Below are 13410 nucleotides of genomic sequence, written 5' to 3' on the forward strand. Positions count from 1 at the left end.
CCGAGTGAGTTCAGCCTCTGGGTTAGATTTCAGTTGTTTTCAGAAGCTCTGGGTTGTTTCTCTGGCCCCGCTCTCCCAGGGCTGCGTTTGCACTTCCCTGGCAGTGGCCAGGTACAGAGTTGACATTCCCAGCTCTGACAGGCTGTGGAAAAGCCCCGGGCTTGTGGGAAGGATATTTCCCATCCCTTTGTGCTGCTCCTGACAGGCTCCTCTTTGCACCTCATCAGCACCTGACAAATGACGCCTTCCTGCGCTCCGGGATTGCCGCCGAATTTTCCACCTTGGATTGGCTGCAGGATTCACTGGGAAGTTGCCTCCAGCCTGGCCTTGGATACTTCCAGGGATCCAGGGGCAGCCCCAGCTTCTCTGGGCACCCTGTGCCAGGGCCTCCCCACCCTTTGAGAAGGGAGGAAATAATGGCTGAAATGGCAGAATATGATTTAATCCCACAAAAGCGAGGTTAAGCATTAGGAATAACTTTCCCCCCCTTGACACTTCCATGTGTTAGTGCTGAAACATCCTGGTTTTACAGGAGCTGGTGACAAACTGTTAAAGGTTTATCTGTGCTCCAGCTACTGATGCCAACCCTCCTGTAATTATTTGACTTCTGGTTAATGCTGGAATTTCAGGAAAAGCCCAACACTGAGCTGGGCTGGCACAAAATCCATTACAATTTCTGCATTCAGCACCGCTGGTCAATAACAACCAGCAAACAAAATACTGCTCATACTTCTGGGGCTTCGAGTTGGTCAGTTCTGCTGGTGCTGGGATGTCTTGGATTCTACTGAAGTTGGATGTTTATTGCCCCAAAGGTTTGTTGTCCACCAGTGGAAAAGGAAAAATCAAAGGGAAAGGCTTTTCCCTTCCTTATTGTGGCATGAAGGGTATTTATTCTGTTTGAGGACGTCATGGAAACACAAAGGCACTCTCTTGGTGCTTATCAAATAATACCTGCTCCAAAATAACAAAATATTGCTGCACTCAGATTGGTTTTAAAGCCCAGTGTGTGTTGGATTGTTCCTTGAAGCTGCTCCAAAAGTCTCTGGATGTAAAACCACTGTGGAGCAGCGTTGGGATGCTCTGAGATGCAATGTGCGTTTTCCAGAGATGAGGTTATTTATAAATAACCTTCAGCTGCTTTCCTAAGAGCAGAGAGAGCCTCCAGGGTTGGTGCTGTGAGGTCCTGCCCTGGGTGGTAACAGAGAGTGAGGGAAACTTCAGGTTATGCATGAACTGGAAGAGCTGAGGAGAAGTAACCCCGTTTACAGAGAAGGCAGGTTTGTATTTTTGTAAAATTTGATTCAAGCCTCCTGTTATCTCAGCCTTGCAGCCAGAAGGTGCTTGGAGGGAAAAGCTCCCCGGAGGAGGAGGAGGTGTGAGTGTCATAATCAAACCTCAGCCTCGTGCTCCCTGTACCCAGCTCAGCCTTTTCCATTTCCTTTCTTCCCCCTTCTCCAAACACAGGCCTCAGCTCACTTCCATTTTCCATTGCAGCATTCTGGTCCGTGTGCAGCTGGGAAGGCTTTGCTTTCCTCCTTTTCACCGGGATTATTGTCTCCCTGTGATTGTGAAGAATTCCACAGGCTGGCTCACAGGCAGCCTCACCTCCAGCAGGAACAGTGCCAGGGAAGTGCCCAGAATCCCAAACCAGCCCGATATCCTATCATGCCATGGGCTGGATAAATACAGAGTGAGACCTTGTCCATGCAGGGAATGATTCCTGCCCACAGTGGCCACTGTGTGTCCCCCCCTCTGGAACAAAGGGACTTTTCTTCCCCGAGCCAGAGGTGATATGGGAGCTGTGCCAGGTGCGCCCTTTCCCTGGATAGGTGGGATCGAGGAGCTGGCTCCTGAAGTCTTGCTCTGCTCTCTCATGCAGCCTTTCATTCCTGCCTCCTTCAGGGAGCAGCTGCTTTCCCAAGGATTTTCTGAGGGATGGCTTTTAGTGAGTAACGTTGGGCTGGAGACACGGCTTTTTGGGAAACTAATAGAAAAAGGGGATGAAATTAGGAAGAAATTCCTCCCTCTGAGGGCAGAGAGGCCCTGGCACAGGCTCCCAGAGGAGCTGTGGCTGCCCCTGGATCCCTGGAAGTGCCCAAGACCAGGTTGGACAGGGCTTGGAGCAACCTGGGATGGTGAAAGGTGTCCCTGCCCATGGAACTGGATGAGCTTTAAGGTCCCTTCCAACCCAAACCATTCCATGATTCCGTGTGGGTATTGGAGATAATGAGAATGGACCTTCCTTGGATAAGCTGCTTGGAGAGCAGGATGGTAACAAGTGATGGTGAGCTGCAATTACATAAAACAACAAAGGGGGGCATTAACTGTGGCCTCCTTTCTCTGAGACAGGGATTGTTTCTCCTGATAGCTCAAGTTCCCTAAACAGCAACAGTTGAAGGTGCTTAACTCCAGCAGTGCAAGCAGCAGCGTGGATACAGGGTGAGGATGCCCAGGATGGTGAAATTCCATGGTGGAATTCCCGTGTTACATCCACAGTGGGTCGGCAGTGACACAAAAAACACCCGTCACACCATAACACGGGAAATGGAACCTGCCCTGCCCCTCTGGCAGCCACTGACTCCGATGTGAAACCACTCAGGGCTCCCAACCACGTGAAATAATAACCCCGGGCTCCCGTGCCAAGTTTCCAGCTGTTCCCACATGTGCATCTCGTCCTGACCTCCTCCTGTGCCCGTGCCAGCCCCGAGATTCCATAAAACACCACACTAATCCCCAGTCCTTTTTCATTAAATGACCAATTAAAGCTAAAGGAAAAGCCTCCTTATTACTATTATTTCAGTTGGGAACATGTTCCCTGTAGCGCTGGGGGGGTTCTGTGGGTTTTTTTGGGATGATAACGTTCCCTTGGCTCTGTTATCAGCAGTTTGGTTGCTACTGTGGCTGCTTTGCTCCGGCTCCTCGCTGGGGCCTGCCTTAGCAGAGCTTTGGGTTTCAATTCTGTGCAGTTATTAAATTCTCCTGGACACAAGCGAATGTGTTCAAGGTGAGAACACCGTGTTTATTCCCTGGAAAAGTGTCGGAGTGGAGAGGTCAGGCAGTGCCAACAGCTGCAGGGAAGCCCCGGGGCAGCGCTGCTCGGGAGGTGGGTGGTGACGCTCAGCTCCTCGGTGTGGCTGGGACGAGGAGCAAAACCCCTTCCCAAAGTGGCATTTGGGGTGAGACTGGTGTGGGAAGATGGGGGGAAGTGTCTGCCCGAGCACTGCACGAGGCTGAAAACCATCAGCAAATCAAAGCTCCTGGGGTCTCAGCACCAAGTGCCCGAAGTTCTTCGTTAGTCCCCTCTGTTGTACCTGAAACGGGATTTTCGGGGCTTCTGGGTGCTTGTACCAGCTGTAGGGACAGCTGAGGATGGTCTGGCTGGAGAGCTGCCCCTCGCACTGCCATGGATCTGCATGGAATGTCCGTGAACACAGAAAGGCTTCAGCTTCAGGGCTGTATAACTTTGAGACCCCTCAGCTCTGCTCCCCCTGAGCCTTTCTTGAGTTTTGCACTTGGGTTGGCAATGGGGTTTTTGTGTGTTTAGGTCCCTGAATTGCTTTCTGTGCTAAACCAGAAAGAAAACTCAGAAAGGTGAGAAAGGGAAGTGTTGTCCTCCCCCGGGGGGGCTGCACCTCCCCAGGAGTGCTCTGGGCAGGGTCAGACAGTGACTGTGCTCCCTGCAGTGGCTGTGTGCTCACTGGTTCCCCAGTAACCCCAGTATGGATGCAGCACGGGCTCTGTGTGGCGTGGGGGGAGCTCTGGCCCCAGTGGAGGGCAGGGGCAGCCGCGGGAGTCGTGATCTGTGTCTTGACGGAGATGGAGCAGCCCAGGGATCCATCGCTGTGCAGGATCAGTCCCGGCTGCTTCTCGTGCTCGTTGCAGATCCAAACCCTAAAGATGACCCCAAAACAGGCCTGCCCACCTGCCAGCAGGGCGTGCATCTAGCCTGGATTCTTTTTTCTGTTACAATTAACCCACTGGATGGTTCAGGCTCTGCCTGTCCTGTTTTGCTCACTCAGAGCTGGCACCATCAGCCGGATCCCTCTGTCCTGATCCAGTTCAGAGCTGGATCCCTCTGGGTCCAGGGACAGAGGAACCCCTTGGAGTGACGCTTCCCTGGGTGCAGCCCACATCTCCTGGACTCTTTTTTGCCCCCCTTTGCCGCGGTATCACTTTGCAGAGTAATGAGTTAAGCAGGGTCGTTAGCGCAGCTCGGCTCCCGCTCCCGGCTCCAGCGAGATCCAAAGCTCCGTGCGGGAAGGGGGGTGGGGGCTGCACCGGCTGGAAATTTCTCACCGCAGACTTCGCTGGGGCCAGACATGTTGTAAATTTTACAAGAAAAACACTTTACAAACCAGAAGTCCAACTCTGGTGCGCACGGAGCTGCTAATTAACAATTTGGAGACCACGGGAGCCGGGGAGCCGATCCCACCTTCCCGGAGCCTCCCGGTTCTCAGTCAGGCTCTGAAGGTTTGGGGGCTTCCGTCAAGCTCCAGCTCGGGGAGTCTGGTGATTCCTGTTTCCATTCTCCTGTTGCTTCCCAGCTTTCACACAGGAGCCCTCAAATCTCCCGGGATCTCCTGGAGATGATGTTTAACGTTGTACAGGGCACTGGGATGTCCGCAGAGACTCGGGACACTGAAGGTGTCACTTGTGATCTTTGATCCCTGCAATTGCTGTTGCACCTTTTGGGGGATCCTCTCTCCCAGCCAGCGATTCCCAGGGTGGCACCCACCTTCCCAAATCCCAGCCTGAGCACCTCCAGATCCCGGAGCTGTTGAGGGACACGGAAACTTGGAATGAGTCGCCCATGGGGACACAGCCAGGGATGGGGACAGTGCCAGCTCTCCCTGGGAGATGGGTGAGGTTCGTGTGGCACATCCCACACGGTGCCAAGCTCCTGCTTCCAGTGCTCCTTTCCCAGATTGTTGTGTCAGGACCATGGTGGCCTCAGTCCCCTGTCCCTCATGAGAGCCACCCCCTCCTCCTCTGTGTCAGGAGGTGGCACCGGCGGTTGGTGGAGGGGGTGGCAGGCTCAGCACGGGGCTGGTGGGGAGCATCCCTGTCTCCAGCACCCATCGCTGATGGATGAGAGCAGATGGAAGGAGCAGGACGGAAGCAGGCAAGGGGGGAGAGTCATCATTTTGCAGAACTCGTTGGCTGAAATAACTGCGGTTTTCCTCTAACTCGTGATGAGCTGGGGTCAGTAACCCTGCGAGGTGGAGCTGCCCTGCATGGGCCTTTCCACCAGCGCTCGGTGTTTTCCATGGCGTTTCTCTCCCGCTTCCCTTGGCGACGGGAATAACAAACCGGGCCATGAGGGAGCTCTGCAGAGCAGCTTCGCCTCGGGGCTGGGTTTTAGTGAGAGCCCTGCAGGTACAGCTCCCGGGTTTCCCTTTCCCACAGTGTCCCCTGCTGCTTGCACTCAAAAATCCACTCAGGAACTCGCGGAAAAAGCAGGAAAAGAAGAAATCTCAGGGAAGCCCAAGGCACAGGAAGCCACCCTGGGGAAATGTTTTTAGGGAGCCTTAACAAGAGCGAAGAGCAGGATTCCTGCAGGGAGGGAAATCATAGGAGCAGGGAGTATCTCAAGCTGGAAGGGATCCAGAAGGACCATCCAGTCCAGCTCCCTGCTTCCCTCAGGGCTGCCTAAATTCAGAGTCAAACTCTGCCACTGCAGCCTGGGCTGGGGGACCCAGAGCTGCTCCAGAAGTGGCTCCTTGAGGAAGGAATTTAAAGAGGATGGATCACACAGCAGGAAATAAAGAGGAGACAGGAACTGGGAACAGAGAAGCCACTTTCTTCTGTTTTCCTTTGGATAACACTAGGGAACCAACCCAAACCCTTTTCCCAGGGGAAAGCAATCTGGATTAAAAAGGATGGTTGGATTATCCACAGAAAATGTGCTGCTGTGGTTCCCCTGTGGGGTTTGCTGCTAAATAAACGGTTTAAATCAAATATTTGGGGGCAGAATTGGCAGTGAGATGAGACAAACCCAGGGAAGCTCTCCCTGCCCTCTGTCTGGACTTCTAGGATCCCATTGGATGTGTTCTGAAACACTGGGAATTTCATCATTTTCCACCCAAATCTGCTGAAATCTCTCCTCAAAAGTCTTTAATCCCAGTAACACCCCAGGAAAAGCCCAGCAGTCCCTAACATTTCCCTTTCTTCTTCCTTCCCCAAGACCTACGAGCAGAACGAATGGATCATCCACCTGGCTGGGAAGCTGCTGGCCCAGGAAGAGGAGACCTTGTCCCTGCTGGCCACGAACCCCTTCGCAGGCAGAAACCCTCCAAGGTAAGCCTGGAGTTATCCCGAGGGAGCTGCAAGCTCCACGTTGTTCCCATCCTGGATGTGCACAGGAGGTCCCTGTTGGAGTTGGGATTTGATGGTGGAATTGAGGGTGGGTTTGATGGACACCAGAGTGCTGCCAGCACCTTGATTCCCCCCTGGAGGGGCCACAGGGACCCTCTGGATGAGCCCATTCCCAGGCAGCTCCATGCAGGGCTCGCTGTCGCTGCTCCTGGCCAGGAATGGTCCCTTCTGCAGTGGCTTCCTGCCCCTCAGCTTTAGGGCTTTTGCCACGGTCTCCTTGTGAGCTCAGCTCAAACCCCACCATTTCCGTGGATCTCCTGGGGCATTTCAAAGACAAAACAGCCCTGCAGGAATTACTGAGTTTGTGGACACTTGTCTTGGAATTGTTTGTGTTTTCAAGGAAGAGACAAAGCCAACATCAGCCAGGGAGAGGCACAGAGGAAAACTTCAAGGTTTTATACAAAAGGAATTTTGTCCCAAAAGCGTCTGTTTTGTTGATGGAGTTATTTTTAGCTGAGAAAACATTTTTGGGGCATTTTGGATCAACTCAAGTCACGTTCTGCTCTTGCTAATGTTTTCCATTCGAGGCTCTGAGGATGCACTGCAAACAGAGATGCAGGTCTGTGTGGAATGAAATTCCCCTTGGATCCTGCTGATGTTTTCCAGCTTTAGGGCAGTGCATCCCCCAAACCTGAGGAGAGGCTCCTTCTCCAGCTGGGGCACTGAAAACTGCCCACTATTACCAAAATGTTTCCTCTGGTAAAAATCACAGAATCCTGGAATGGTTTGGGGTGGGAAGGATCTTAAAGCCCATCCAGTTCCAACCCCAACACCTTCCACTACCCCAGGGTGCTCCAAGCCCTGTCCAGCCTGGCCTTGGACACTTCCAGGGATCCAGGAGCAGCCACAGCTTCTCTGAGCACCCTGTGCCAGGGCCTCCCCACCCTCACAGGGAGGAGTTTCTTCCCAATATCCCATAACTCTGCCCTCTGTGATGTGGTGGAAGTGTCCCTGCCCTTGACAGGGAGTCGAACTGGATGATTTTTAACCTCCCTTCCATCCCAAACCATCCCTGATCCTGTGATTCTGTGATCCTGGACTGCAATCTAGGCTGAGGGGAAAGTTTGCTGCCAACCTTAGGGATCCCTTCACTCCCACCACAGCCCTGCTCCCTGCAGTAGCCGGGTGGAAAAAAAACCACCCTAATTTTCCTACCATTATTCCCCCCTCCCTCCACTCTAAAGGGAATTTTGAGACTTAATTATTTTCATTCCCTGCTAGACTAAATAATTAGGGGAAGGGACTGTTTTCCATAAGAACCTTGCGCTCCGTTCTCCACGGAGTTTGTTCTGTTAATGGAAACTCTACACCTTAAATAGCCAAGGGACTTTCAGAATGAGTTAATGCCTTCGAAATGAAATTTTGGAGACCAAAGTTTGGAGGGTTCTTTACAACTCAAAAAATTACAGTATTTTTTCAAGTGTGATAAACTTCAAATGAGAAACAGGTGACTGATTAAAAATGAGGGCATTGTTGAGGGCCCAGCCTGGCTGAGTGGGAAGCTTGGACTTCGAGGCCGGGGATGTTTGGGGAATGTGGATTTCCCAAATATTCTGGGGCAATGGATAGTTCCTAAAAGCCCAGCCCTCATAAATCTGAACGGGAGGGCTTGGGCTGAGAAATTAAGAAGTGTTGAACACACCATGGAAAAGGCTGCAACAATCAAAGAAAGCAAAAATCAGGTTTTGCCCATGGGAGGGGGAAAAAAACCCCAGGTTTTTGGGTCTGTTCGGTGTCTCTGATGTTAAATCATGGTCACTTCAGGATTTTTATTCCAATTAAAGTAGCACTTTGTTGGAAAAGCCCCACCATGGATGTGAAAAGCTGGATTTGTAGTGGTGGTGGTGGTGGTGAGGGAGCTGGTGCTTCCCTTTGGATGCTCCCTGGCTGCAGGAACACGAGGGGAACGTGGCATTTGGAATTCCTTTTTATTGGATTGCCCTTTTATTTCCCATTTTAAAGTGACTGGACTTTATACCTGGGCCGGATTTCCAGGCTGTGTGAGTCCCGTGGATCCTGGCAGAAGGTGTGGGCGTGGGATCCCATATCCCATGGGATCTGTGGGGTCAGCCCAAGCCATGGGAAGAGCTTGGTCATATTTGCACTTCGTAGAAGCCAATTTGGACCCTCCCCAGAGGGATAAAGGTGACTCTGGAGCTGTTGGGAGCAGAGCTGAGAGCAGGCAGGAAGTGGGAATTCCTGGAAAATCCAGGCATCACTGGGGTGCAGGTAGAAATGAATCTCTCAGATATTACCAGAATATTAATTAAATTAATTGAATTAAATTTAAAAATTAAAATTAAAATTAATTAAATTCCATGGTCCTGAAGGGAAGTTTAAGGGATTTGCTTTGGGGGAAGACAACCTCAGCATTTTAGGGAAGGCAGAGCTCATCCCAAGCTGTCAGGATTTCCCCCAGGCTGGGAACTCTGGTTTGCAGCCGCCTCTGGTAGCTGTGGAGCAGGACAGCCCCACATGTCCCATGGCCATGGGATCTCTCTTCCTTGGCAGGGTGAATTCCAGCCTTGGATCCATCTGGAGCCAGGTTTTCTTCCCCCACAGTTTGCTCTTCCCTTGGCCTTGTCCCACCCTCTTGACCCTCCCTTTCTCACCCATCCAGAGAGGGAAAACCAGAGAGGGAAAACCCCACTGTGCCACTTCCCAAGGGGGTTTGGAGGCTCAGCTGCCCGTGGGATGCTCTGGCTCTGCAGGGCCAGACCTTGCAGGAGCCTCGGAATCAGCAGCACTAAAAACCAACCCCACAACTGCTCTGATTCCCCAAATTTGGGCCAAGGTGGATTAATTTATTCTCCCTCCCACCAACAGGACAAGAACAGCAATGGTGGAGGCTCTGTTACTCTGATGAATTTGGACTTCCCACCACCTGATTTACAACAGAGCAGGGAACCTCGAGATTAAACACCCCCAAAAAACCCCTTCACCAACCCAAAAAGACACCCATGTTTTGCTTTCTTTCTTTCTTCCCTCTCCCACCCCTCCTTGCCTTGTCAGGCCATTAATTCTAACAGAAACCACCACTGGCTTTTTCCCTGGAACCCCTCAGCTGTTGCAGGGAGACAGCTGCACCCTCTGGAACTAATTACAGCTGTCTGGGAGATTTAGGCCTCCATCCCAACAACTCCAATATTGCTGCTAATTTTTAACACATCCAGTTGGGAGATGTCAGGAGGGGCTGATATACGAGCGACTCCCGAAAGCGCCACGGGGCAGCTGCTCCCGGGCATCTGCTGAGGGGAAAATATTGATTTAAAAAATAATGCTGATTATTTTTAGCCTTTCTGGCCTCCCCCCGAGGCCAGGGCCTTGCCCAGTCCGGTGGGGATGCCCAAAAGTTGGTGGCAGATGGGTCCTTGGGGTGGCTCAGTTCTCCCTCCTCCACCAGCGCTGTTGCCCTCCTGGCACCACTGTGGGATCAGAAGTTGCCCAAAGGGCCCTTTTGTCCCCTTTCCTTGTTGTTGTCACAGCAGAGAGGGTTTTCCACCTCCTGGAAGAGTCCTTGGAATGCCATCCAGTCCCACCCTTGCCATGGGCAGGGATATCCTCCACTGGACCTGTCCAACCTGGCCGTGGACACTTCCAGGATGGAGCAGCCACAGCTTCTCTGGGAATCTGTGCCAGGGCCTCCCCACCCTCACAGGGAGGAATTCCTTCCCAATATCCCATCTAAATCCTTCAGTTTAAAACCATTTTGTAATGGGAGCTGGTGCCAGTTGCTTCCCAGGGAGCCAGGAGGAGCTGCCAGCTCGTGTTTGCTCAGTAAATCCTGGGAAACTGCTGGTGGCTGGGATCATCCTTCCCGACCTTTCCGTGTCTCCTCTGACCCACAAATCTTGCTGATCCTTCTCCGAGTAGCTGTCACCACCTGGGACATCCTGGTGAGGTCAGGCAGCTCCTTCATGGCCTTCCCAAAGCTGTTCCCATTTCTCCAGAGCAGGAATCGGGGAATCTCCTGCAGGTTCAGTTTCCAGCATCAGGGAGACTCCAAGACCTGTGGATCCCTTCCAGCAGCCAGGAGATCTTTGGGGGAGCCCCAAAACTGCCCAAACCCTGTGAGCCCTGGAACGATGGACTTGAGGGTGTCAGTTTGTAGCACCTTCCCTCCCTGAATCCCAGGAAGAGGGAGCAGGACCAGCACTGGAAGAGCTGGGAAATCCCATAATTCCAGGATTGAGGCACCCAGGCAGGTTATAAACACTGGCAGAGCTTGTAAACTCTGTGAGCCCTGAAATGAGGGGCTCCAGTGGGTATTAAACGCTGCAGCTTTCACATCCTGAGCCTGGCAAGAAAATATTCCCCTGGGTTCCAGGTTTTCCCTCTTTCTCACATTTATTTGGGAATATATGGATATGGGTCCCTCTTGGGAGATGCTCTGCAGTCACTTAGTGAAGGACAAACCCTGAAGCACCAAAGTGGCAGGTGGAGGGATGTGTGGAGCAGGAGAGGGACTGCCATAAAATCAGCCTTTGAAGCATCTGTGGGAGGTGGATCCGGGTTTGGAGGTGGATATGTTTTGGGAATTCCAGAAAGCAGCCAGGCAGCACAGTTTGGAAATCTCCAACCATCCTGGAGAGGAACCTGTGGCTACCTGGAACCTCCGGGACGTGGCTGTTCAGTAACACTCCAGTTATTAACAGGAATTTTGTGCTCCTGCAAAGGAAACCCTGTGGGAAAAACACTTCAGCCTTTGTTTGGCTTTTCCCAGCCTCAGAAAACAGGGGAAAGAGGGACTGCAGGAATGGCCCTGGCTGTAATGAAGGTGGCAGCTGCAGGGCAGTGTTTGTGGGCATGAGATGCAGGTTTGCACTCCCCAAATTCCACTCAGAGCCCCTTTTCTCATTTATCTTCCTTCATCCTCAGAGGGGAAACATGGAGGTCATCAAATCATGGAATCATGGAACGGTTTGGGATGGAAGGGACCTTAAAGCCCATCTCATTCCACCCCCTGCCATGGGCAGGGACACCTTCCACCGTCCCAGGGTGCTCCAAGCCCCATCCAACCTGGCCTTGGACACTTCCAGGGATGGGGCAGCCACAGCTGCCCTGGAATATGTGATGAGTGTGATGAACACAGAATCCAGGATCATTGAGGCTGGAAAAGGCCTCCAAGTCCATCAAGTCCCATCTGTGCCCGATCCCTACCTGGTCACCAGCCCAGAGCACCGAGTGCCACATCCAGGTGTTCCTTGGACACCTCCAAGGATGGAGACTCCAAACTTCCCTGGGGTTTTCCCATGTTTTTGTAGGAGAATCATTCCTGTCGTGCTCTCCTGGCTACCAGCAGGATTGAAACAGAGCTGTTGGGCTGTGCTGGCAGAACTCTTGAACTGGGTGCAGCTTTCCCCATGCCCTGCCCTCTGCCCTGCTCCCCAAAGCCGAGCGCTGATGGCAAATCCATCGGAGCCGTCCCTAATTATTTCAGCAGCAGGAAGGGCCTTCCCGGCTGCTCCAGGGATCCCACAGCTGCGGTGCCCTGCTCAGTAGCAGGGTCTGTATTTTCCTAGCGGAGCAGAGCAGCTTTAAATGAGCACTGACACGACTTTGACAGTTTTATTTTGTGGGTATTTTATGGACTCGCCCAGCGACGCCGGCGATGCTCCCGGCAAAGGCGGCGCGGGCGCCGCTCCGGCCCTTGTCAGCATGTCCTACATCAAGGGGGACAAACCCCCCGGATCCAGCGGCATGGGCAGCTCCCAGAGTGTTTCCCGACACTGATGAATGTTTCTTTCTGCACTGCTTTCAAACCTCCTTTGCTGTCAGCTCCCGGAGCAGCCGGAAAACAGATGCGCTTGGAGTCGCGCTAGCAGGGCGGCCGCTGGCTGGGGCGGGGGGTGCTGGAGGAGTCAGACTCCCTACTCCAAAATATCCAGGCAGAAATACTCCAGGATGGCTCTCAGAAAGGAAAAAATCTTATTATTCCTGCTTTTATTATTATTCTTTCATACTTAGCTGTGGAAAGGTGTGAGGAGTGCTCAGGGCAGGGGTGTTAAAGCTCCTCTACTCCTGCATCATTCCCGAGGCACATCTGGATGCCAGCATTCCTGAATGGCATCAAGAGGAGCCTGGGAGCTTCCCAAAGCTTTCCCAATGTCGCTGCTGCCGGCTGTGGGCATCGCAAGGATGGATGGATGAAAGGATGAAGTACTGGGATGTGGAGCCAGCCTGAGCCCCTTGAGCTCATTTCTCCATCCGGAAAGGCTCAAAAACTCCAATGCCAAGGGAATAAAAACATGGTCCAAGCCTCTTCCCAGGAGTCACGCCAAGGCCTGAGCTCCTGTTTTTGTCTCCCACAGGTGGATCCGGGGGGAACACTTCAAGTACAAGTTCAGCCAGCCCGGGGGGAAGCACGCCAGCGATGGGAAGTGGTGGATCCGGAAGAGGATCGGCCCCTACTTCCCCCCTGTCAACCTGCAGGGCCTGAGGAAGTTCTTCAAGGACAGGAATTGGCCCTATCCCGTGCGGGACTGAGGGAAAAAGCCAGCCAGGACAAGAGGGACCAGCTGGGAAGAGGGAGAATGGGCAGTTCCCTTGCAAACACCTCCTGCCTCTCTATTTTTTATCCATATCCTTGTTCACAGCTGTTTTCCAGAGGATTCCCAGCCAGTTTGCCCACTTGCTTTGTGGAGCTGCTTTTTCTCACCTCAGTGACTGATTTCTTTTGCCAGGCTGCTCCGATCAGGAATTGTCACCTCTGGAACTGGGCAAAAGGCAAGCAAAGAGCCATGACTGGTTTGGGGGGAGGTGCTGGTGTTGCCAAAAGCAGCTGAATGTGGGTTTGAAACAAAAACAGGGGAAAACAAACCAGGAGGGATCTCTGTGGCTGTGTGGGCTGCGGATGCAGGCACAGGAATGCCCTTTTCCATGTTTTTCCCACCTTTTTGACCACATGTACTCAATGGGCAGCACCAGGAGCGCGTTCCTGGAAAGGGATTAAAGTGAACAGTTCTGGAATAACCAGCGGGAACTCCCCTGGGTTTTTATTTTTCCTGGAAGTGCTAAAAAGGGAAAAAAAGGAGC

The 13410-nt window shown here is 52.6% G+C and overlaps 1 protein-coding gene across 2 annotated transcripts in view; it reads left to right on the plus strand.

Moving 5' to 3' along the window:
* LMF1 (lipase maturation factor 1) overlaps positions 1-12958 on the plus strand; it is a 150788-nt gene extending 137830 nt beyond the window's left edge. For both annotated transcript variants that reach the window (XM_048321004.1, XM_048321003.1), the window contains 2 exons: positions 6185-6297; positions 12687-12958. In XM_048321004.1, coding sequence (XP_048176961.1) covers positions 6185-6297; positions 12687-12861 — 288 coding nt within the window. In that variant the 3' untranslated portion in view covers positions 12862-12958. The remainder of the gene's footprint in view (positions 1-6184; positions 6298-12686) is intronic.
* Positions 12959-13410: the final 452 nt, after the last annotated feature.

The sequence above is a fragment of the Corvus hawaiiensis genome, chromosome 16 (genome assembly GCF_020740725.1).
Source record: "Corvus hawaiiensis isolate bCorHaw1 chromosome 16, bCorHaw1.pri.cur, whole genome shotgun sequence".
Taxonomy (NCBI): domain Eukaryota; kingdom Metazoa; phylum Chordata; class Aves; order Passeriformes; family Corvidae; genus Corvus; species Corvus hawaiiensis.